Raw genomic sequence first — 25,947 nt, 5'->3', positions numbered from 1 at the left:
TTATACATTTATCCAAACCCACGGAATGCACAACACCAAGAGTGAACTCTAATATAAACTATGGACCTTGGGTGATGATGATGTGTCAATGTAGGTTAATCAACTGTTACAAATGTACCCACTCTGGTGCAGTATGCTAATACTGGGGAAGGCTATTCATGTGCGGGGCCAGGGGGTATATGGGAATTCTCTGTACTTTTTGCTCAATTTTGCCGTGAACCTAAAAGTGCTCTAAAAAAATAAGTCTACCTAAAATATGTGTGTTTATGTGTATAAAAGTCAAACAAACAAAATCACAATGTTTTATGACAGGTTTTTAATGTTTGAACCCTTATTTTTTAAACTGTAAATTTCTCTTTTGCTTTCTTAAGCACACAAGTCCATGAGAACATGGATAAATTCTCCTCTAGGTTTTCTTCAGCCTGGTAGGTTTTTTTTTTTTTGGTAGATGTTCTTTATCAAGTTGAAGGAGTTCCCCTCGGTTATTAGGTACTTAAGAGAAATATCAGTCAAACATATGAGGCAAATGACAAATCATTGTGGGATGTGACCATTCAAAAACTGAGCTTAAAGAACCATCATATATAATACTACACTTTAACTTTTCTGTTACACAAATATGAATCATGTAAACCTTGAGGCTGGAGAGCAGAAATGAGTCAACAGTCTATTATGAACAAAGATAATAAAAAAATTCCCATACCTCAACTATCAGAGTTTTGTCCATATGAAAAACAAATTCACACACTTAAAATATGAAAATACATTACTTCTGAAAGCATATTGGTACTTTACAGAATCAATTTTCCAACTACACTAAGTTCCAAGCACTGTTCATCCATATACACATTATTTTCCTAATAAGTAGGAATCTGCTTTTGATTTTATATGCATCCCATATGATTTTGATATAGGATCCTGAGAAATGCTGGAGAGTACACTTCTTTCCCATCATTTAGTTGTATATGATGTTAAGATAATCGCTAAGAGCATGGACTCCACAAAAATTGTGTAAGTTTGAATCACAGCTCTACTTCTTGCTAGATGTGTGATGATCTTGGGCACATTATAGATCCTATCAAATCTAATTTCCTCATTTATAAAATGAAGATAACAATAGTGCCTATCTCAGAAGTTTGGTAGATAAAATGAGATAGTGCAAATCTTAGTAAATAGTATAGACAATAAAATGCTAGTTATTATTTATTATCAAATTAAACAAATGCTTTTCTGACAACACATTTTTGTATAACACATTGTTGTTTATCACTACATGTGTAAAGGAGACTTGACTACTCATCTTTAAAAATGACAATAAAATAACTTGCAAGCCTGTTAACAGTTTAGCATATTTAAAAGCAAAAATTATTTTTAAAGTGCAATATGATAAAAAGCATAATAAACCACTTACTGATATCTATTCTTTGTTCAATCGGCAAAGGACTGACTCGGCTAATAAGTTTTGAAAGACATGTTGCTGCAAGGAGTTGAGCATAGGATGTCTGTAAAGAAATATAAATTTTAATAGATTAATCAAAATACTATGATAAGGGAACTTCCCTGGTGGAAGAGTGGTTAAGAATCTGCCTGCTAATGCAGGGGACATGGGTTCGATCCCTGGTATGGGAAGATCCCACATGCTGCAGCGCAACTAAGTCCATGCGCCACAACTACTGAAGCCTGCGCACCTAGAGCCCAAGCTCCGCAACACGAGAAGCCACCCAGCTTGCTGCAACTAGAGAAAGCCCGCGCGCAACAACGAAGACCCAATGCAGCCAAAAAAAAATACTATGATAGGAACTTTTCCTAAGCAATATTGGGAATTTTTCTGGTTTTCCAAACTGGCAGATTTACAAGGGATAAAATACACACACACACACACACACACACACACACACACACACACACACAATCCCTCATAAGGGTGGGGTAGCTGAGGAAGGTATAGGTAGTCTTTTCAAATGGCAAGCAGTTGTTGGGCTACTGAAGCCCGTGCACCTAGAGCCCATCCTCCGCAAGAGGAAAAAAATGATTATGAGCAAGTTCAAATAAAATACACTTACCATGTCTACATAGTCCTGCATGTTCTGCCCTCTGATTATCTCTTCAAATTCATCTGGTTCCACTCTTTGCTATCCTCTGACCAAAACAGCCCTCTTTCAGTTCCTTTCAATGTCTTTCCCACCCTAACCTCCCCCCTCCTTCAGATCCATGCTGGTTGTATTCACTCTGGCCACCAACTGTCTTAACTTAATAGCATACTCAACCCTTCAAAATCTGATTCAGTTATTCACTCTACCCCTAGCAATCTCTTGTAAAGATAGCCCTATTTTTTTTTCTCTAGACCAGAGGTCAGCAAACTAAGGCCTGTGGACCAAATCCCGCCTGTTTTTGCAAGGCCCATGAGCTATGTATGGATTTTACTATTTTAAACAGTTGGGAAAAAAATAAAAATAATAATATTTTGTGACATGTGAAAAGTACATGAAATCCAAATTTCAGTGTCCATAAATAAAGTTTATTAGAACACAGCCACATGCATATAGTCTGCTTTCAGACTATGACAGGAGAATCAAATAGTTAAAACAGTATATGGCACTCACTGCCTCCTACTGCTGCTCAGTGCACTATAAACCGCAGTGATGTACTGATTAACTTCACAGCACAGAGTGCCATGAGTATCACCATGACATGACACGCACCTTTTATTATTACCAGTGCATGTCTGTTATGTCAAAACAAGAAAAGATAGAAAGGCACTTCAAATATCTAACTCTTAAGGCACAGTGGGATGTGGATCATTTTGTTACTGAATCATATAGCAAAGCAATGTGCTTTTTATGCAATTGTACTATAGCTGTCCTAAAAGAATACAACATATGTTGACCATATCATACCAAGCACTCATGTCAGTATTCCTAACTCACGGGTAATCAATAGTCAGAAAAAAGGAGAAAATTTAAGACAGAATATCTATAACAGTGAAATTTCTCCACAAAAAAATAAAGTGAGGCTACAACCAAAGTTAGGTTTTGAAATGGCTCATTTGTTAGCCAAGTAAGGAAAGCCACTTACCAAAAGAGTTAATTAAATCACCATTATTTTATTGCAGTAGCCAAAGTTACACATGCAGAGAACATAAACTTCAGACGACTAGACTTTCAGTGAGAAGAAGGCCCAGATAGTTGAAGATATTATTAGAGCAACATCAAAATTCAATTTCAAACCAGGCGAATGATTTGGAGGTTCTCCCTAGTTCTTGATGAGTTACCAATGTTACCAACATGCACTGCTCATACTGTTACCGACATTATCTGTTTATTCCAGAAGTCAATGCTAGTTTGAAGTGACTAAAGAATTAATCTCTATGAAGAGTCTGCATGCAATTACTGGTCAGAATATCTTGAAAAAAGCTGAGAAAATGCTAATTCTGTACAACCTGAAGTAGCTGCTAAAATGTGCCACAAGTGGTGGTAAAAAGAAAAAACTTAAGTGGACAAATTTACAAAGCTTGTAAAAATGTAAGAGACTAAAGGCCTGTGGTATTCATTTTATTATTCATCAGTAGGTACTTTGTAGTAAATATTTGAATCTATCATGTGTTAATGAATCAGTAGTGTTAACAGTGGACTTCAGGGACTTCCCTGGCAGTCCAGTGCTTAAGATTTCGCCTTCCAGGGACTTCCCTGGTGGTGCAGTGGTTATGAATCCACCTGCCAACGCAGGGGACAGGGTTCAAGCCCTGGTCCGGGAAAATACCACATGCCACGGAGCAACTAAGCCCGTGCACCACAACTATTGAACCTGTGCTCTAGAGCCTGCAATCCACAACTACTGAGCCCACGTGCCACGACTACTGAAGCCCGCGCACCTAGAGCCCATGCTCTGCGAGAAGAGAAGCCACCGCAATGAGAAGTCCGCACACTGCAATGAAGAATAGCCCCCACTCGCCGCAACTAGAGAAAGCCTGTGCGCAGCAACGAAGACCCAATGCAGCCAAAACTAAATTAATTAATTAATTTAAAAAAAGAAAAAAGACTTCGCCTTCCAATGCAGGGGGTGCGGGTTTGATCCCTGGTGGGGGAGCTAAGATCCCACATGCCTTGTGGCCAAAAAACCAGAACATAAAACAGAAACAATATTGTAACAAATTCAATAAAGACTTTAAAAATGGTCCACATCAAAAAAAAAAAAATCTAAAAACAAAACAAAACAAAAAAACAGTGGACTTCAATTCACTTTCATGAATTCATCTTCAGTTCTGGAAACTTCTGTCAGAAATAGAAGCTGAAAATTCTGACTTGCCCTACTGCACAGTAGTTCTATAGCTTGGCAGTGGTAAAGTTTTACTGCAATTTTTTCTTGCTCAGGACTGAGACTGAAATTTTTCTGAATGAGAAGAACCAATTTTATCCACTATTGTTGAACATTAAATAGCTTTTGAAGTTAGTTTTTGCTTCAAACTTGATAATGTCTCTTAATGAATTCAACCTAAAGTTACAAAATTGTCTAAAAGGCAAACAGTGTTTAGTACTAATGTGAAACTTATAATGCAATAAAGTTACTCTAGTCACAACTAACATTGATTGAATCACAAGTAATATCAAGCTGCTTTATATATTTTCCACACAATCAAATATTAAAACAAGTAGCAAGATCTCTATTGCTGAGTATATTTTCTGAGCTCAAACTATGTTCCAGCAGCACTTTTTTCCAGACCTTGTTGCAAATGCAAAGGAAATTTCCATATTTCAAAATCCATTTAACTGAGCAATTGAGGAACCTCCACCTAACCTTCAATTGGAAGTGATTAATCTAGAATGTAATGACATCCTAGAAGACAAATATCAAGAGAAGTTTTAATAAAACACTATACATGCCTTCTAAGTGATGAATATGCTTAATTAAAATCATATGCTTATCAGCTGATATCAATATTTGGTAGTACCTATCTGTGTGAAGAGACATTTCCAAAGATGAAATTTGTAAAATCTCATTACAGGTCAGTATTAACATATGAACATTTGTAATCAATGCTAATGATAGGAAATACTAACTCTGAACCCCAGTTAAGCAAAATGTCATCCCCAAAAGAATAATTCCATTCTTTTCATCAGTAGACTTATACTACAAAAACACTGTACTCAATTATTGTATTTTAAAATTCATAAATAAAACTTTGTGGAAATTTGTTTTCTCTCTTCTAATAGGCATATTTATAAAACACCCTTGATTTTGCCTCTTGGCCCACAAAGTCTAAATTATTTACAATCTGGCCCTTTACAGAAAAAGTTTGCTAACCTCTGCTCTGTAGATCCTACAGTCTCCTACTGTAGTGCTTACCATATCATTCCATAGCTCTTTATTTATAGTGATACATCTACGCCTTCCCAACTAAACTATGAGTTACTTTAATGCTTGTAAATAAAGCAGGTAGGTAGTACAGTGCCTGGTTTTACATTTAAATACTTGCTAAATGATGTTGAATGAATGGCTATGAATCTCTAGGAGAGAGGCAGGCAAGAAGTAATCAGCATTCCTCTGAATCATTCCTTCACATTTCAAAGTTAATCACAATCTGCCTCTCCCACCTAGATTTTTAATTCCAACTTTCTAAAAATGTAACTTTTGCCGCTGGTAGAAGACATAAAAAGGGGCCAAGAGGAATCAAGAATGTATTTTGATTCATGCCTATTTCCACCTCCTGGGCTCTTCCCTAAGTTTTCTTTCCAGGCTTTCCAATTCTTCAACAGTGAAATAAACTACAGTAAAAAGACATATGGTAATACTTATCAGTTAACCTACATTGCTAACCTACATGCATTCATTAACAATGACATATACCTACCGATCTTTCATTGTTAATTGCTGTTATCAAATACTTACTGTTCCTTGTTCTAATAAAAGTTGACACTTGCTGAGACATTCTGGGCTGTCAATAAGTTCCAGGAGTGCTTTCTCAGCCTCTATTCTTTGTGTAAGATCAGTCCCTATGTAGAGATGAGTACATAATACTTCCAATTCAGCCAAACTCTTAAGAAGAAAAAAAAAAAAAATTTAACATTTTACTTGAGTGAAAAAAAATAAGGTAAATATATTAATCATAGGAAACAAGGAATGCAAATACCATGCGTGTATTTGTCAAATCAATAAATGCTTATTGAGCTACAACTACTTACTAGGGGTCACAGTGGTGAACAAAAAAAAGGCAAACCTCCTACCTCTAAATTATTTAAATTGATAGTTCTGTGATGGAAAAGTAAGAGTACAGAAAGAGGAGGACTTGTCTAATCCAAGGGGATTAAAAAGGCTGGCCTAAAGTATATAGTAACATTTATGCTGACCTGAAAGGGTAAGCCATATGAAAAAGAGTAGACAGCAGTTCAGGCAAAGACACAGCATTTACCAGAGGCCAGAATAGAGCTTAATCGTTTCAAGGCATTAAAAGGTCAGTATGACTGGTAGACAGACAGCCAGGAGGAGATGCCAAAAGAAGCTAAAGAGATGGGTAAGGGGAATTATCATGTGCAAGTTGCAGACATTACGCCAATTTACATTCTTTTTCAGATTATAAGAACTTCAATGGTTCCATCTATATAAAAGAAAAGATACAAATATACGCTGATGTGGGTCTTCAGAACTAATGACTCATAGTGCTGCAGGTAAACCACGGCATGATTCTCAGGAACTACGACTTGACCCCATGTTACTTATAGCAGTGTAATAACTAGCTATCATCTTGTAGGTTCCTATTTTACAGACATAAAGAATAATTCATTCTGGCTATCATCAGAAAGAACACAAATAACAAATGTTGGCAAGGATGTGGAGAAAAGGGAACTCTCATACACTGTTGGTGGGAATGTAAAGTGGTGCAGCCTCTGTGGAAAACAATATGGAGGTTCCTCAAAAAACTGAAAGAACTACCATATGACCCAGCAATTCCACTCCTGGGTATATATCCAAAAAAAAAACAAAAAAACAAAAAAACACACCAAAAACACTAATTCAAAAAGATACATGTGCCCCAATGTTCACAGCAGCATTATTTACAACTGCCAAGATATGGAAGAAACCTAAGTGTCCATCAACAGATGAATGGATCAAGAAGGTGGTGTATATATATATATATATATATATATACACAATGGAATATCCCTCAACCATAAAAAAGAATGAAATTTTGCCACTTGCAGTAATATGGATGGACTTGGAGGGCATTACGCTAAGTGAAATAAGTCATACAGAGAAAGACAAATACTGTATGATATCACTTATATGTGGAATCTAAAAATTACAACATATTAGTGAATATAACAAAAAAGAAACAGACTCACAGAAACAGAGAACAAAGCAGTGGTTACCTGTGAGAGGTAATATAGGGGTGGGGGAGTGGGAGGTACAAATTACTGGGTGTAAGATAGGCTACAATGATAAGTTGTACAACACAGGGAATATAGTCAATATTTTATAATAACTATAAGTAAAGGGTAATCTTTAAAATTGTATTAAAAATATATAGGGAGGACAAACAAGCCAATTTAAAAAATAAAAATAAATAAATCATTCTGTTTATAAATATAATCTAATCTGAAGATATAGGACACGTGGATAAAATCTGAAAGAAAAAATTCTAAATGAGTTCAGTATTCCTCTCAGCTTTAGAGAATTTTTGTTAAAGGTGGCTTACTAAAACTACTTCAGTTTGAACTTAGAGAATTATTCTTTGGAGGACAAAAAAAAAAACTGGCACAGATTTCAACGTCAGGTGGGCATACGAAGGTAATGGGATATTCATAAAGAAATACTATTTTTTATCCTTTCTGACCTGAATTTTTATGTGGCAGCCTTACAGCTACACTAATCTAAACATTCCGTCAAATGCATGTACCTTTGTCTAACAGGAATACATAAGAAACACTGAAATGAAACCTCCTCTAGCTCCCATTATTCTTTTTACTTCTCTCTCCTTAGTTTCTTAATGGCATTTTCCACTTCTCTATCCAGCTCAGAGCCCAACATCTCAGACTAGGGAATTTTTTGCTAGAGTGAAAATAAAAGTACAAAAGAAAGGTTTCAAAAGGATAAATTAGGATAAAGGACGGCAAAAATGAACCACATTTTAAACATTTCCTCTACCTAGACTGGCCCAAGAAGCCCTCAGAGTGCTACTACATACTGTTCATCATATTAAAATGCATAGAAAATTTATGGTTCATGAATACATATGAATTCCCATATTTCCTCCAAGGGTAAGAAACACAAAAATGAAAAGAGCTACCTTTTTCCCTCTCATGACTCATGATCAACCTCAGAAACCTTTTCCTTCATCTAATAAATCTGAAGGGCTAAATTTTACAGCTGATAATACCCAGAATAATTTAAAGATAAACTGATCCTGCTGTCACGCATTCATCTAGGTCTACGAGTCTCTGAAGAAGTAGACTTTTTGAGTATAAAAAAGAACGAAGCCAGAAATACTGAGAAAACCTAACTGCTGAAAAACAAAAGGTCGGCTGCGAGGATTAAATGAGTTAGGGCCACATAACTTCTGGCACACTATACACATTACAAACGTTAGCTGTTTATTATTAGTATCACCTAATAAGAATATTGTAATAGGTGGAATTGTATCCTTCTAAAAGATATATCCAAGTCCTAACCACCAGTCCCTTCGAATTATTTTGAAATAGGGTCTTTGCAAATCCTGATCTAGGGATGAGATCATCCTGGATTTAGGGCAGGCCCTAAATCCAATGATTCACAAGAGAGAGGGACATTTGAGATGCAGAAACAAGAGAAAAAGTCATAAAAAGGAGGCAAAGATTGGGGTGATGCATCTACAAGCCAATGGACCATGGACTGCAAACAGCTATCAGAAACTAGGGACAAAGCACAGAACAGTTTCTCCCTCAAGCCCTCTAAGAAGAGACCAACCCTGTCAGCACATTAATTTCAGACTCTGGCCTCTGTAAGTATAAAAGAATAAATTTTCTGGGACCTCCCTGGTGGTCCAGTAGTAAAGAATCCACCTTCCAATGGAGGGGACGCGGGTTTGATCCCTTGCCGGGGAACTAAGATCCCACAGGCTGCGGGTCAACTAAGCCCAAGAACCACAACTACACAGCCCACGCACCCTGGAGCCTGCACACCACAACTAGAGAGAGAAAACCTGCACGCCACAACTAGAGAGAAGCCTGCACGTTGCAATGAGATCCCGTATGCTGCAACTAAGGCCCGACGCAGCCCCCAAAAATAAAGAAAATAAATAATAAATAAAATAAAATAAAAATATAAAGCTAAAATAGCTTCTAAAAAAAAAAAAGAATAAATTTTCGTTGTTTTAACCCACCCAGTTTGTGGTAATTTGTCACAACAGCCCCAAGAAACTAACACAAACATTAATATTAATCAATTCAGTGGCACCTAAGTAAATCTATTTGGAAATATTCTGAAAAAGTTCTGGAATTTTGTCTTTTTTGCTATACTGATTTAGTGAACTCCAACAGAGAACAAGTCTGAAGTGTATTTAAAAAGTATTTGTTTACAACAATGTCCCAAATGCCTTTCAAATTATTAACCACCTAAAGGCAGTGAAAGATAAAAAGGTAAAGGTTTGAACTTTCTCTTAAGAAAGACTGAAACAAAGTGGAAAAAATTAAGCTATTCTTTCACTGTAAGGATAACAGTTAAATAAATGCCTAGCATACTACTGATAAATCTTTTTAGAGAAAAGGATACATACATAAAGATCCTTACCCTGTGGAAAAGCATTATCTAAACATTTCAAGTAGTTAAACTTGTGATGACTGCTGAGTGACCAATCTTCTGATTAGCATTTGATTTTCCAGAAAATCTGTCTATAAAGAGAGACTATTTTTCATAGTGAACTGATAAACTGCATCTTAGTTTTATAAACTGATGTCTGAGAATATGGTTAACATAAGAATGCCTCAGAGAAATGATCCCTTCTCAACTTGTTGACAAACCGGGTTTGAGTTATTAAAGCTTCTACATGGCTTCATATCACCGTAAGAAGCCCATATAAATAAATAACAGGTAACACAGGTAGAACTGGATATCACCTAACTCCCATCGATAAACTATCAAACATAAACAGACAGCACCCAACTTCCATAGCCTAGGAGACAATGACATAATCCTGCCTACAGTCTTAATATCTTCCAAGTTATTCTGGACTCATTTCTGCACTTTGCACTTGACATACAATTAACCAGTAAGTGATGTGACTTCTTTCTATACAGTAATTCCCACCATGTATCTAACGACAGGTAAATGCCTAGTAAAAGAAGCAAGACAAAAAGAGTTTATATTGTATGGTTCTATAGTGGAAGAAAGCAGATCAGCGGTTTCAGGCTGGGGAGGGAGGAGAGAGTGGGAGAAAAGGACAGGGAAGCAGCAAGGGGGGATTACAAGGGAGCATAAGGAAACTTTGGGGGGGTGATAGATATGGTCATTATCTTGATTTCCGAGATGGTTTCACAGTTAACATACTTACGTCAAAATTCATCCAAAAGGACATTTTAAGTATGTGCAGTTTACTATTTGTCAATTATACCTCAAGAAAGCTGGAAAAAAACGAAGGTTTTTTGTCCTAGGGAAAAATGTCCCCTAATAATAAAACAATAAATCGATGAACCACAAAAAAATCCCTGCTCAATTAAATTTAAACTCCTTTCAGTTACTCTTCTCTGTATCTTTCCTGCCTTCTGGAATTAAGCTTCTTGACTACCATTAATAGAAAGTGCCTTTATCTTAAAGTTACTCATTTTCCATAAACTCTTTGTTTTTTCCTCCCTTTACTACCTTTTCCCGAGCATACCTGAGGGCTTATTTCTGGGCCTCTGAGAACTCCTTCTTCTACAATGAATTGGATCATATTTGTTTTAGTGCTTTAAAGGTTTACAAAAGTATTTCCATCTTCTATTTTTTAAACCAATTCTAAAAAGTTGACTCCTGTAAAGTACATGTTTTTAGCACACCCATTTTACAGACAAAAAAAAGAACTGAGGCTGAGAGATCAAATACATACATATACACACATATATATATCTACACACACACACACACACACACACACACGTTGCTCAAAATATGAGTAAATGGTCAATTCTGAGCCACATACAAATCTGTGGGCCCCAAGCACATGTTGTCTCCTCAGCACCTTGCCATCTTACCACCCTTGACTTTAGTCATCATGTACCTGCAGGTGATGTCCTAGTCCACACTTTCAACTCTCTATTCACCACCTTTATATTTATCTACAAACTTCTTCTTGGAAATCAAGAAAGATGTTGAAAACAGCCCCAAAATGTCAGGAACTGAATTGAACATATTTCCCACAGATTTTCACATCAACTGTCCCTTTGTTTTCAGTGGTTTTGGAGGTGTAGACCAGAATCTAGACTTACAATCTTGATGTTATCTTTTACTTTTCCTTCTCCTTAGTCCCTCCTATATAGTTAAGAGTTTGGCCTTGCCCAAAGAAAAAGTCTGGTCTTCGCCCTCAGATTCTGGGAGGTAATCTACGTCTAAGATGGGAATGTTTTTCTTCAGGGCGGGGGCGGGGTGTGTGTGTGTGTGTGTGTGTGTGTGTGTGTGTGTGTGTGTAGCAGACCACACCCCATAGTCGTAAATTGGTGGCTGACCATCCCAAAGGCCAACCCTGTGTTTTAGGGTGGGGACTTTAGATTGCTCAGTATCATCTGACCTAAAGACTGAGCTCAATCATGTGGCAACCAACCAGTCAATCAATGACTACATAAAGAAGCTCCAATAAAAACTCCAAAACTCAAAGCTCAGGTGCACCTCCCTGGTTTGCAATACTTGGTGCCTACTGCCACACATATATGCTGGAGAGTAACATGTCCTGAGGACAACAAAAGCTTTGTTTGAGAACCTTCCCAGATTCTGCCTTATGTATCTCTTCTTTAATCAATTTTAATCTGCATACTTTCCTGATAATAAACTGAGTATGATAGCTTTCAGTGAATTCTGTGAGTTCTTCTGTTAAACTATCAAACCTGAGAGTGGTACTGGGAAACCCCCAAATATGCAGGTGGTGTCAGAAGTGAGAACAGTCTTGCAAACTGTGCCCTCAAACCTCGCAGTTTGGCTAATTCCAGGTACCTACCTAATTTATCACAAAATCCTACCAATTCTTTTAAAATAAAGACTCAGACTCAACACCTCTACATGATATTCATAGACAGTAGATCAATAGAAGAGTATTTTCCAACTGTGGCCTACAGTGCCCAGGATTTCTTTAGGGGCTTCTTTGGGAATCAGAGTGGAAGCTTTGGAATCTGTCCAATTACTTATTAAGTGACCTCCAGCAAATTATTTAAATTTTCTAAACCTCACTTTTGAAACTGCAGGTAGTAATATCCACCACGTAAAATAATTGTGAAGATTCCATCTAAAATAATTGTAAAGATTAAGACAGAAAAGACGATAGAAAGCTTAATCCACCTCCTGGCACACAGCAGATCTACACAAATTGTAAATAATCTCTTCAGTTAATTATAAAACACCACATTGGTCTTTTGTCTATAGTTTCTCCCATTCAACTCCATACAGGATGATCTTTTCCAAACCCCTTTCTCATCATGTTACCATCGTATTCAACTATAATAGTTCACAATCACATCTAGATCATATCAGGTATGCCTGATCATATCAGAATGCCTGGCTGGCTATTAAGCATGACTATAGTCCCAGGTTCTGGAATAATCCTGAAAGCTAAAAAGATCGACCAACTGCATCTCCTAAATTTTTCCTAATGTTATCTCTTGATTCTCATCAAGGTCCTTCTGTTAAATCTTAAGTGCCTACCTCCTACTTGGTCCCAGAAATACCTTTCCTCACTCTGTCCCCTATCCTCTAATCTGGACTGTCTCCTCTCAGATAATCCAGATCCATTTCTTCCTTTGGGACAGAGTACCCTAACCCACAGCTTCCTAACCAGAATACATGTGCCTTGAATGGTTATAGTATGTCAGGGACATTGATCCCCTTGTCCTCCAGTCAGGCTTTTGGTTATGAGCAGTTTATGTCAATGAACCACACAATTACCATTTTTTATGTATGCCATGATGTGAAAAAGACTGTGAAGCAGTGACCTAACTTCCCCTTACATAAATTCACTTATTTACTTATCAAAATGGCATAATTTTTCACTAACTTCCCTGCTGGGTAGATGACAGTAAGATATTGGTAGGAAAGAATGTGGAAACGTGAGTTATTAAGACTACTCTAATTCTGTAGCCTTGGGCAAGTCACAATTGTTCTAAGACTCAGTGTCTTCAGGGATAAAATGTATATATGCACATAAGTAGGGGGATTGGCTCCAGGACACCCTGCAGATACCAAAACCCAAAGATGTTCATGTACCTTATATAAAATGGCATAGTATTTGCCTATAACCTCTATACATCTTCTCAAATACTTTAAATCATTTCTAGATTACTTATAATACCTAATACAATGTAAATGCTATGTAAATAATTGTAAATTCAATGTAAATGCTATGCAAATAGTTGTCACGTGTGCAGTAAATGGAAGTTTTTTGGAGCTTTCTGGAATTTTGAGAGTATTTTCAATCTACAATTGGTTGAATCCACAGATGCAAAACTCAGGGATACAGAAAGCCGACTGTATATGCGCACCTCTCAAGCTAGCTGTGGGGCTGAACATCTATAACAAGCATGTGAAAATTCAAAATGCTAGGTACCAGTTATCATTAGCAATAAAGGCTCCTTGAGTTAACTGGGTAACAATATGATCCATATGCTGAAAACAATTCAAACTGAGAAGGTTCAGAGCTTAATTCTGGCCCCCCAAATCATCAGGTCTTTTGTTTGTTCAACTCCACTTTTAAGCTTCCCAGAACTGCTGTGAAATACATTCCTAGGAAACCAATTTGGGTAATTTTGGCATTAGCAGCTAATTTTTCCACCACTAAGTATGAAGAAATCTTCCAGACTGGGTAATTTACTATTATGCTTCATCTTTCCAAGTCTGAAACTGTTCCAAACTTCCACCATAGTTTTTTTTTTTTTTGGCTGCGCTGGGTCTTTGATGCGGTGCATGGGCTTAGTTGCATGTGGGATCTTCGTTCCCTAACCAGGGATCAAACCCACATCCCCTACATTGGTAGCCAGATTCTTAACCACTGGACCGCCAGGGAAGTCCCCAAAACTTCCACCACAGTTTTTAATTGCCCTCAAGATTTACACCTGAATTATGAACATCTGTTTACCTATTTACAATCCCAAAGTCCTTCCTGTGAAATTCCTCCTGTGAAGATTTCCAAAGGGCATATTTACTAAAGTGGTAATAAATAACATTATTTTGACCTGGAGACGCTTAGAAATGGCAAGGAGTCAAAAGGTAATGTGTCAGGTTTACTACCTCCTGAGCTGTCAATTACCTGATAGGAGAGTGGCTGATTGAAAAGACCCTTTGGAAGAATCAATAATTAATGAGTCACTGTAGTCACAGGGGATCCAAAGAAATCTACAAAGGGTTGGGACACTTAGATACACTGTCAGCATATTATGAGACTGCCTACCTCTCCAAGGTCATCTCCTGCCTCCACAGGCTTCCCTGCTCCCTTCCCTTTTCTATGAACCTTAAGTTCCAGCCAAACCGAACTTCCTGCAGTGTGCCATGTTCTTCCACAATTCTTTGACTTGGCTCACACTGTCCTTTTGCCTCTATACCCTTCCCTTCCTCTTCGCCTGGCCAACTCCTACAATTCTTTCAGTATCCACTAGACTGCAAGTTTCCTGAGTGTACAAATCATAAAGTTTTGCTAGAACTATATCTTAAGGGCCTAGCAAAGTAGGAACTACAATACATTAGTAGATGAACAGAAGCTCAGAAAAGCTTGCCTGAGAAGCACAGCAGCTCTGCCTCACTCCTTCCCAACACACACACACACACACACACACACACACACGGTTGACTGCCCCTTTTCAATGTCCCATGATATCCTGTGATTAATTCTATCATACCATTTTTCACATGTACTATATAATTATCCGTGAATTCCGTGAGGGCAAGTATGGTAAGATGATGTAATCCTTTATCCCAGAACTTTGCACCGTGCTTGAGACACGGGGGGGGCGGGGGAAGGCTCTATAAATGCTTGTTGTATGAATAACTGGATGCATATGCCAGAGTGCCCGAGAATACGTGAGCCTTCCTCCAGCCCGCGTCCCATCCAGACCATCTCTGCGCTCCTAGCGCGCGTCCTGCCCCCGTTTCCTCCTCCAATGAAGCTGCTGCAGAGCCCTCCTTCGCAACTCCCCATATACACAGCCCCTGTCCGCTCTGGCCAATTAAAGTCCAACTGCTGCGCCCTCCATCGGCGGACCCAGGCCCCCTTCTCGAGCTCCGTACGAACTGTGTGGAGGCAGACGATGGAACCGCGGCCCACGACGCGGCGGGAAGGCTGGTCCGGCCGGGCTCCCACCTGCTAGGGCGCCGCCGAAGCCTCCGTGCGCGCCGTGCGGCGGCACCAGGGAGAGCGGGCTCCCACGCGGCCGGTCCTCAGCATCCGTACCTCCCCCGAGGGGCGAGCTCCAGGCTGGCCCCTGCCCCTCCACCGTCAACCCCAAGCTCTGGCCGCCCCTTCTTCGGGCCCGGGCCCGGGGTGTGCAGCCCAAGCCAGTGCGTGGGTCCCTGGCCGGGGACGGGAGCTGGGGCTCCGAGGCACCGGCCCGCGACCCCGCGGCCTCCGCCACCGGCCTCGGCCCTCAGTCTCCAGACCCCAGCGTCCCGCCGGGTTCCCGGGGCGGCTGACCGGCGGAGCGAGAACCCGCGGCGCAAAGCGCACTGACCTGAAAGTGCAGCGCCATCTTCCCGGGGGGCGGCGCCAGTCGGCGCCCCGAGCACCCGAGGGGAGGGAGCGTAGGCGGGCGCCGCAGAAGCCCCAGCAGCCCGCTGGGTCCCTGCGCCACTCGCTAGCTCGCTCGTCGCCTCGGCCGAGCTGCCTTCGCGTTCGAAGCTCCGGACTGGGCGGGGCTGACGGGGAAGGACGGGGTGACGGAGGCGGCGCGCTCGGGGCCAGCCCGAGAGGGGCGGGGCCGGGGGCCAGGAATCTCAACCGCCACCGCCCCCATCACCCCTCCCCGTCCTCATGCTTCAACTTCCTCAGGTGAGTCGTGACTTCAGGCCTCCGGCCCTTGAGGCAACCACCACCACCCAACTGTCAGCCATGACCCCTGACCTTACATCTCCCACAGACTCTCTTGACCTCTAGCATAGTTATTGCCCACGCCTTCTAACTCCCCCATCTCCACATCTTTTCTTGTCCCCTAACACCCACTTGCCAATGACAGATCAGCCATAACCTTTGGCTGCTACATGCCAGCTGCTGTCCTTGATCCCTTACTCCCAGAATCCAGCTTTCATTTTTTTAAAAAACTTTATTTTGGTTAAAATTAAACTGACAGTATCTTCTACATATTGTTAAGTTATAAAATTCTAGTTCACTTCTTGTCTAGATTTCATTTAACATGAACTTATATTTTACACTGAATGATTCCATTGGAATGAGAATTTATTTGAGAAGTAGGCCAAAGTCACTCCTTTCTGAAAGGAGTTCCTCTTGAAGTTTGACATTTCCAGTTGGGGTCATTGTACTTTAGTGTGAAAAATTCCTTTAATACCTCTTATAGTTCATGTTTACTAGTGGCAGATTCTCTCAGCTTTTGTTAACGTGAAAACGTCTTTATTTCACTTACATTTTTAAAGGATAGTTTTGTTGGGTATAGAATTCTATTTTGGCTTTTTAATTTTTTTTTGAGCATTTAAAAAATGCCTTTCTCTTGATTTCTGGTTACCATTGTTTCTGTTCAGAAATTAGCCATCAGTCTGATTACTGCTCCTCTGAAGGTAGTATGTCTCCTTCTCCCACCCCTGGCTGCTTTAAAATTTTTCTCTTTCTTTTGGTCTTTAGCAGTTTGAGTGTGATATAACTCTGTGTGTGTGTGTGCTCCTGCTTGGGGTTCATAAAGCTTCTTAAATATGAGATCTGGTGGGTTTTTTTTATCAATGTCTGAAAATTCCCAGTCAGTATTTCTTTAAATACTGTTTCTGTCCCTTTCTCTCTCTCTTCTCCTTCTGAAACCCCAAGTACGTGTGTGTTAAACCTTTTAGAGTTTTCCATATGTCTCTTACACTCTTTTCTGTATATTTTGTCTTTTTTCCTTGTCATGCTTTAATCCACATATTTTTTATTGACCTTTCACCCAAGTCAGTAGAAACTCTATTCTGCTGTGTCTGAGCTGGTATACAACCCCTTTGTTGAATTCTTAATTTTAGTTATAATATTTTCAGTTGCAGAATTTTCATTTGACTCCTCCCTTTCCATTCTTTGAATAGATTCCAAGGCTCTGGTGAAATTCTTTATCATTCCTCTATTTTCTTGAACATTTTAATTATATTATGTAAAGACTGTGACACGTAACTCCTATATCTGAATCAGCTGTGGGTCCTCCTGGCTTTTAGTATTTGGTCCTGTTTTTTTCAAGTGTGCCTCAATAATTTCTTATTGAATGTCAGACAGTGTGGAAGAAAAACTGTAGAGGTTCTGGACGATATCAGCTTTCTCCAAAGAAGGTTTTTAAAAAAATTTTTATTGTAGTAGGCAGATAGAATACCAGAGGATCACTCCAATCCTATAAGACTTGGCTTTAGGCTTTTAAATTCAGGTTTATTTCCATTTTACCCTTATTCCTAGGTCATGGTCCTCAATAGATCTTACAACTAAAAGCCTGGGATGTTTACTAAGACACCTTCACCCTGTTGGCTTGAACTCTTAATCCCTGTCTCCCCATCACTGTGCAGCTGCTAAAATCTCTGTTTGACTCTTTAGATGCTGCTCTTCTGCTGAGTTTCTTAAAGTCTCTCCCTACAGGGATACATCTTAAGAATTGACTGATGATTTGAGGGAAATCTGTACACAGATTTTGGGGCTCACATCTCTGTGGTTTGCTCCTCTCTAGAATTTTGTCCCTAGAATCTCAGCTGCTTTTGTTCCCAGACTCCCTTGTCTGTTCCTGGCCTATTGAGATCGCTGCTATTTAGCTCTGTTACTCCTTGTGCCAACTGGAAAATGCTTTTGGGGTGGGAGGGGAAGAGATGGGAAAAGCTGAAGTAAATGTGGATCTTGCCCTTAGTGCTTTCATGCTCTCACATGCTCTCAAGGATTGAAGCCAATTAAGTCCTGCCTTTGTTGGTTGTTCTCTAGTACCTTCAAGCAGTTGTTAAATATATATATATATATATATATATATATATATAGTGTGATATGGTTGTTAATATGTTAAATTATTGTTAAATACATACTTATTTCTTTATAGTTGTTATATATGTAATATAGTTGTTAAATATGTATGTATATTTATATTTATTTGTCCCGTTTTTATAATTGTTTTCAGTGGGAGGTCTAATCCAGCATAAGCTAATTCATTATGGCCAGGCTATTTGCATCTTCCATTCTTCACCCTTGATTTTCATAGCTCATCCACAGCCCATGAATCCTCATCCCCACAGCTCAACTCCTAAACTTTAAAATCTTTGATACCTTCATCCTGCCATTTTGTGCTCCTAATTCCTAAAGATTTTGATTCCTATATTTTAACTTTCATTTCCATGTCCCAAGACTTTTGATATCCAATCTTGTTTGTGATTCTCACATTCCAACATTTCTGACTCTCACATCCAAAGCACCAGTGTTCATTTCTGACCTCCCTATTGCACCTGCCACACAATAAGTACCCCATTATTTTAATTGACTATTATTGCCTTTGCCTAACTTCTAGATCCCAACCACATTTTAAAGCTATAGTTTTAAAGTAGCACTTCTGTCACCTCAATTTTTAGGTCATTAAGAGAGGAACACTTACTTGAACTTTGACCATTTGGCATTTTTTTCCCACTCCAGAATATCCTTGGGGCAAATATGAGATTGTGACAGGAACAGCGGCTGACTGTTCTGTGGAGTCACCAGGTAATTCTGGAAATGAGAAGCCAATTATTTTTTCCTTTTAAATTTGAGTGACCACATGAGATTTCTGTTTAATTAACACTCCCTTCCATGATTTTCTGTCAGCAAAATATGCACACAACTCCATATCTTTTTTTGTCAATTAACAAAATTTAAGATAGAATTGTGTCACTACAGCTATTAAAATTAGCACAGAAGATGCTCCAGGATGTCAAATAATTCATTTCTGTCACAAAACTCAATTAATGGAGGGACATTTAGAGCCCTTAGGAATTACAAAATTATCTTCCTTTATGGCAACTAGCCTTCTAAAAAAGACAGATGGGTCTTTAATCTTTGTATCTTTTTAGGGGATTCAATTAGCATTTGTAATTCTGGTGCTTTAGGAAATTCACCTAACAACTCTGAGCTTTGATTTGTCATTTCTAAGGTCAGGATAACAGTAAGTCTATAATTCAAAAATTTTACAAGAAGTAATATTGAGATGAGGCAGCCAAGCATGGCGGTTAGGAAAAGAACATGGAGCCAAACAACCTGGGTTAAGATACCAGTTACCTCACTTACTAGCTGGTAAACTTGGTGAAGTTACTTAACCTCGCCATGCCTTCATTTCCTCAACTATAAAATGGAGACTAATAGTATATATCTCATAGGTTGCTGTGATGACTATATGAGTTAATATATATAAAGTACTTAGCATGTGGTAAATAATAAGTGCTACATAAATACTAATTTTATTATCAAGTAAATTCATATTCTCTGAATATCATATTTTATTTATTTATTTATTTATTTTTTCTTTGCGGTACGCGGGCCTCTCACTGTTGTGGCCTCTCCCGTTGCGGAGCGCAGGCTCCAGACGCGCAGGCTCAGCGGCCATGGCTCACGGGCCCAGCCACTCCGCTGCATGTGGCATCTTCCCGGACCGGGGCACAAACCCGCGTCCCCTGAATCGGCAGGAAGACTCTCAACCACTGCGCCACCAGGGAAGCCCCTGAATATCATATTTAAATCAATATTTTTAATGGAGTAGCATTATAATTTTAATCAAACAGTAAATTATTCTATACTTTTTTACTTTGTGAATTTACTATCAAATTGAATATTTCCTCATTGTCCCTCCTGCCCCACCCAGCTTCTCAATCCTGAAAAATTTTGAAAGGCTCTGACATTTCCTGCATTAACAGCATTTCTATCTCATGTTTTCATAAATGGTGGGACTGAAAATTCCAAATATCCAACTAAAATTCTCACTTTATGAATACTTAAAATGTAAAACCTATGATCAATCATTTACTTTAGTAACATTATAAACAAAATATAGGAAGCATTAGTACACATTTCCCTTAACTTATTCTACAAATGTAATTTTATTAAATACACTGAGTAAGATTGCTTAATACGTCAATAAGTTTGGGGAATCCAGCAGAGGGCAGGCAGGTAAGAGAAATAGGAGGAGAATGAATCCAATAAATTCAAATTTACGTAAAACCCCTTCAAACGCAGCAGTTATATAAAATATTTACCTGTGTATATTTCTTTCATGTTGGTTGATTTCAACTATATTTTTGTTTTGTTAAGTGATTAACTTTAAACTCCATTTATTTAAATAGCCAGTATGAAACCAGAGTAAGAAAAAAAATTTTTTTCTTCACGAATGATATGGATATGAGTTATTTCACAATCTTGACTATTACATATATATTAAAAAATATACATACTTTTTCTTTAAATGATTTTTACTTTTAATGCACTGCCAATAAGGGTATACTGCTATGTGTTAATAATGCCATTATTTTGACAAATAAAAATTAATGTTTCTCATTCTGTACATTGCCTTATATTACTTGCATATTAATTCCTCTACATAATAGTAAAGAGTTTAAGGCATTGATTATGTACGCAAGATAGTAGCATTACTTAATATGCATCTGAAAGTTACTGCTAAGCAGGATCATGATAAAATGTAACCTGATATGCAGTGCTACTGGATAAATAAAGCAGTATAACCTTTCTGAAAAGCAATTTTGCAATATGTATCAAGAACCTTGAACATGTTCATCTTCACCCAACTTCTAGAAAGTGATTCTAACAAAGAAGCCTAAATTTTTTTAAAGTTTTATATGCAAAGATATTTATTATAGCATGATTGACAATAGGAAAAAGCAGAAAAGCTTAAGTAAACTATGGTACATCGTATGGCAGAATCCTATACAGTCATGAAGAATTATATTTATGGAGAGTTTTGTAAAAAAAATATGGAAAATGCTGTCTTACAAGGTTAAGTGTAAAAGGAAAAATGGAACAATTTATCATTTCAATCAAATGAAAAAAGGCATAGAAAAAAATGAATGGAACAGAATACAAACAAATATTAACAGTGCTGTCTTATAAATCGTGGAATTAACAGGTGATTTTTTTTTTCTTCATCATGTTTCTGTGTTTTCAAGATTTTCTAAAAGGTACATTATTCATTTTTATATTGAGAGGAAAACTTATGGTATAACAAAAAGTGACACCAAAATAGATTACTGTTAATCTCATTAAGGAAGTACTTACCAAAGAAGTGTTGATGGCAGGTGTATATATTTGGAAGAAAGACCAATCAGAAAATCTGAACTTGACCAGGCAGGCACTACTGCCATAAATCTTTTCTGGAGTAAGGCAAAGTGTGGATGTGGTATGTGTGTGCATGTAACTTTTTTTTAAAATAATGCAATCTTAAATTGAAATGGAAAATATAAAATGTGTAAATCCTAGGGGAATAGGGCAGGAAAAAAGAGCTATCACCAGTCATAGCCCATTTTATGCACATAGCTACTTCCCAGAAATAGGCATGTCCCCATTTCAAGTGATTTTTTTCTAAAAGATATCCATAAAATATGTTTAAGGCTGTATCAATGAGAACAATACTGTTTAATTGTTTTTAGAGTAAAATTAATTTGGACTAAAATATAAAATTATGTCCTTCACATACTAATATTACTTTGAGCAGGCAAAAGCTATACCATTTCTTACAACCCAAGCCCCTTCCTTAAGGGTCAACATTTTCCTTTTGCTAAGAGTTATGTTTTAAATTTACTGTGAGGATACCAAGCTGAGCAGGCAAGTCTCTTACTGTAAGGAAAAACAAAATCACCTAAGAATATCTCAAGGAAAACCAAGTTGTGAACTTTCTTCTTTCTCCTTTCTTTTTCTGCCTCCCATCTCCTCTGCCCCAACACACATTAACACCTTCCCCACGAGTAGCATATGTCATACTGAGAAGCTTAGGAGAGATGATACCCATATTAAATCCTTTCAAATTATCGAGATTTATTTTAAAAGAATATTTCTATCATTTTCTCCTGACTATAGAAGAAATCCATGATTTTTGTATAAAATTTTATGGTACAGAATTGTATAAAATCAAAAGTAAAAATTACCAAGAATAGCAGCCTCTCAGAAATAACCTATCTTAATATAGCAGCATATGTCCTTCCATGCCTCAGTCTCTGCACATACATACGTGGGCAAAAAAACTTTCTGAGATCATGCTATAAAACTGGTTTGTACCTTGATTTTTCTGCTTAACAATATATGCATTTTAGGTATTTTTCAATGTCAGTATTATAGATCAACCTCATTTCTTTTGTAACAACACCATATTCCTCCATATGTATATACTATGATTTATTTAATCAGTCCTCTACTGGGAGAAATTTAGGTTTGTATGATTCTTTTTACTATCATAACTAAAGCATATAGTAGCAATGTTAAGTGAACTGTCAATATTCTTTATAACTAGGAGAGGCAGAAAAGACAAAATTTTGCCCTCAGGACATCTAAAAACACTGCTCCAAAAAAGCTTTCCCAGGTTGACTTGTACATAAGTTGATTATACTTAGAGTCTTATGTTGTATGTTGACTTATACATACAGTTCATTGTTCACCAAGAACACTTCTGAGAGTAAAAGGGGGAACTATTAATGCATACTCTGTGCTAGTCCTGAAGCCATCCAGTAGGTTGAGCAAGGTTTATACCAGCTGTGGCAAAAGAAGGTTGGGGGAGCCACTGTGGGCCAAGCAGGGTGAAGAGGACTTCTGTGTAGAGGGCTGGTTGGCAAGCCTGTCAGAGCCTGAATGGGGTGAGGAGAGCATCCCGTCATGAGAGTGGTCTTTCTTGGAGTGTCAGAGACCAGCAGGGGAGGAGAGTATCCATACAGAGTTTTGGCCTCTTGTGGGGGTTTGGAGCCCAGATACCAAGGGTATCTGTGCACTGGGGGCATGGGTTGGGGGCACAGTGCAGGATTTTGAAGTTCAACAGGCCCGAGAAAGGAATCTGTACAGGGGTGGGTTAGGGGCTAGCTAGGCATGGGGAGTCAGAACCTGAGTAGGGTGAGGAGAGTGTTCATATGGAGTGGTGTTCTATAAGGGGTGTCAGAGCACAAGTAGGGAAAGAGGATATCAGTACAGGGGAGGAGTTGGCAGTGGAGTTGGGAAACTGATTGCATACTGGGAAATTGAGGAAATAAATACATTAATAATACTGGAAGCCAGATTTTTCACTGTGGGAAAAGGAAGTTACAAATATGGAAAGGGGGAAAACTAGAATGAACTCTGTGGTGTTGGATTGGAATTAGAAGTATCAGTGAAAATTCATGGTTTTCAGAATGTTGAGATAAATATAGAAATAAGTTTAGGTGTGTGTGTATACCTACATATATGCCCTACTGAGAGTTCCTGAGGTCAGCAACACCCCAATAATAATGAGAACACCTAACATCCAGAACTTGGCCTCTAAATATTATTTTCCACTTATAGGAACCAGCCACTTGGAGAAACAGCTGATTCCAAGTTGGGGTATGTAAGTACAGAATATGTTTGGAACATTTTGGGTGCCAGAAAGTAAGGAAATCTTCAAAGAATGAAGGGGGCCAGTCAAAAGGACATAAGAGCCAGCTTGAAGGAACTCCCACTTGCCAAATCTAGGAAGAGTCGGGCATCAAAATAAATAATGATAGTAATAGATGATAACTCATTGAATAAAATAAGAAACCTTAATAATATACTAATATTAGTCCATGCTAATATAAGTAAATAAATGAATAAATTGAAAATTTGGTGAAGAATGGAATATTTACATAGTCTCATTGTAGTTCATCATAAAATAGTACTTAAAGAAAGCAAAAAAGAGTAACTTTTCAGTGCAGAAATCTGTCATTCACCACCTTGATTGTGTGATTAATGTAGATAATATTAGTAATGGGACAAATCTAAATCATGTGCCACTTGACAGAATGCAGTAATAACACAGCATCTACTCTGTGATAGTCTCACAGAAGATGCATATGCTGAATCTAACCTTGAAACATTATGATTAACATCATGCAAACTCAAATTGAGAGACATTCTACAAATACCAGGGTAGTGAAAGTCAAGGAGAGGCTGATCCACTAAGAAAACTAAAAGAGAAACAATGATTTAAACGCAATGCATGATTTGAACTGGATAATTTTAAAGTAAAGGACATTTTGGGGATACTTGGCAAAACTTGAATGAGATCTAAGAATTAGAAGGTAATAATGTATCAATGTTAATTTCCCAATTTCATGGTTGTATTGCAGTTATGCAAAAGAATGCCCTTGGTTATAGAAAATCAACACGATGTATCAGGAGATAAGATAATTGTGCTTCTTACAATTGATATGTGTCTTAGGTTTGAAGAAGTTCAGTCAATGACAATTTTTATTATCCTTGAGACAACATCACTTAAATAGTTGCATGTTCTGTCCATACAGACAATAATCTGTAAAATATTCCAAGGCCCCTAGGACTGGTTCCTTGTAATGACAGAAATCATTCTGAGAAAATAAATCCTCTGAGAGACTGTCTTTACCTAGAAGGCCTAAAGCAGAGCCCACCATGTCTACATCACTAGGAACATACTTGGATTCCTGTTTTACTGTGGAAAAAATGAAGATACATTCTAGGCACATGCCAGTAACACTTGCCATGAATTCACTAATAAGATCTCATTGGGTGGTAATCTGAGAAGTCAATATGTTGGCCTCAGGAGTCCAGGGGAATCTGTCTGAATGATGGATGTACAACCAAATTTTAGAGTGTTGAAAGGAGACAATGGCTGGGTAAATCATCAGTCACCCTACCTAAGAAGAGAGGTCACGTAATCATAGTGCTAAAAACAACATTGAACCACTTTCTGGACCAAAGTATAGTGGGCCACCACTCTATAGAGTGATACTAAAAACCTCGGGAGAAGCCCACTTACAAAATGATCAGAGTATATATTTGGCTGGTGGTTTCTATTTCAAGATAGAACTAGCATATTTGAAACTGGAAAAGAACATATGGCATTTCCAAAGGCCCACCTTGAAACCAGATAATTTGAACATGGACTATACCAGAGACACTTCACAAAGGGACCGCCACAGGCTTGGCACCTTCAGCAATGGCCCAGAATTGGCCATTTTGTAAACGAGCCCTTTGTGTGTTCGCAGCATTGGACATTTCATACACAGGCCCTCTTGGACTACCTCACCTACAAACAGCCTGGTGATGACCATTTTCAAGAGACACCAGAATTTTGAAAATGCGCCAAGCCAAGGCATATCTTAAATGAGCTATCCTAATCAAGCTTTCTTCCTCCATCTTTCTACTGCTCTACATTCGTCCTCAAACACATACTTAGACAATCTGTTTAAAACTGGGATGGTGTATGCCATTTTACAGCTCCCTGCTGCAATGCAGTCATAGATGGAAAAGCCTTGGTCATTTCTCAAACTGGTTCACCAACTCCTGATCTTTGGCTGATGGTTACCTGTAGGCAATTTTTTTTGCAAATAGTATCCAATTGCAAATGATTTTATTGATTCTTAGAATACGTAAGGAATGTTATGCTAAGTTAT

At 38.3% G+C, this 25,947-nt stretch overlaps 1 protein-coding gene across 1 annotated transcript in view; it reads right to left on the bottom strand.

Annotated features, from left to right (window-relative positions):
• Positions 1-15,884, bottom strand: part of RANBP17 (RAN binding protein 17) — a 316,069-nt gene extending 300,185 nt beyond the window's left edge. Inside the window, exons 1-3 of the mRNA XM_065873435.1 lie at positions 15,867-15,884; positions 5,887-6,033; positions 1,412-1,502 (exon numbers count right to left, since the gene is read on the bottom strand). Of these exons, the coding sequence (XP_065729507.1) occupies positions 1,412-1,502; positions 5,887-6,033; positions 15,867-15,884 (256 nt within the window). The remainder of the gene's footprint in view (positions 1-1,411; positions 1,503-5,886; positions 6,034-15,866) is intronic.
• Between the last annotated feature and the right edge of the window lie 10,063 nt (positions 15,885-25,947).

Source organism: Phocoena phocoena, chromosome 3, assembly GCF_963924675.1.
Source record: "Phocoena phocoena chromosome 3, mPhoPho1.1, whole genome shotgun sequence".
In the NCBI taxonomy this organism is placed as follows: Eukaryota; Metazoa; Chordata; class Mammalia; order Artiodactyla; family Phocoenidae; genus Phocoena; species Phocoena phocoena.
Note: the sequence above shows the minus strand (reverse complement) of the source record. Positions and strands in the feature narration are given on the sequence as shown.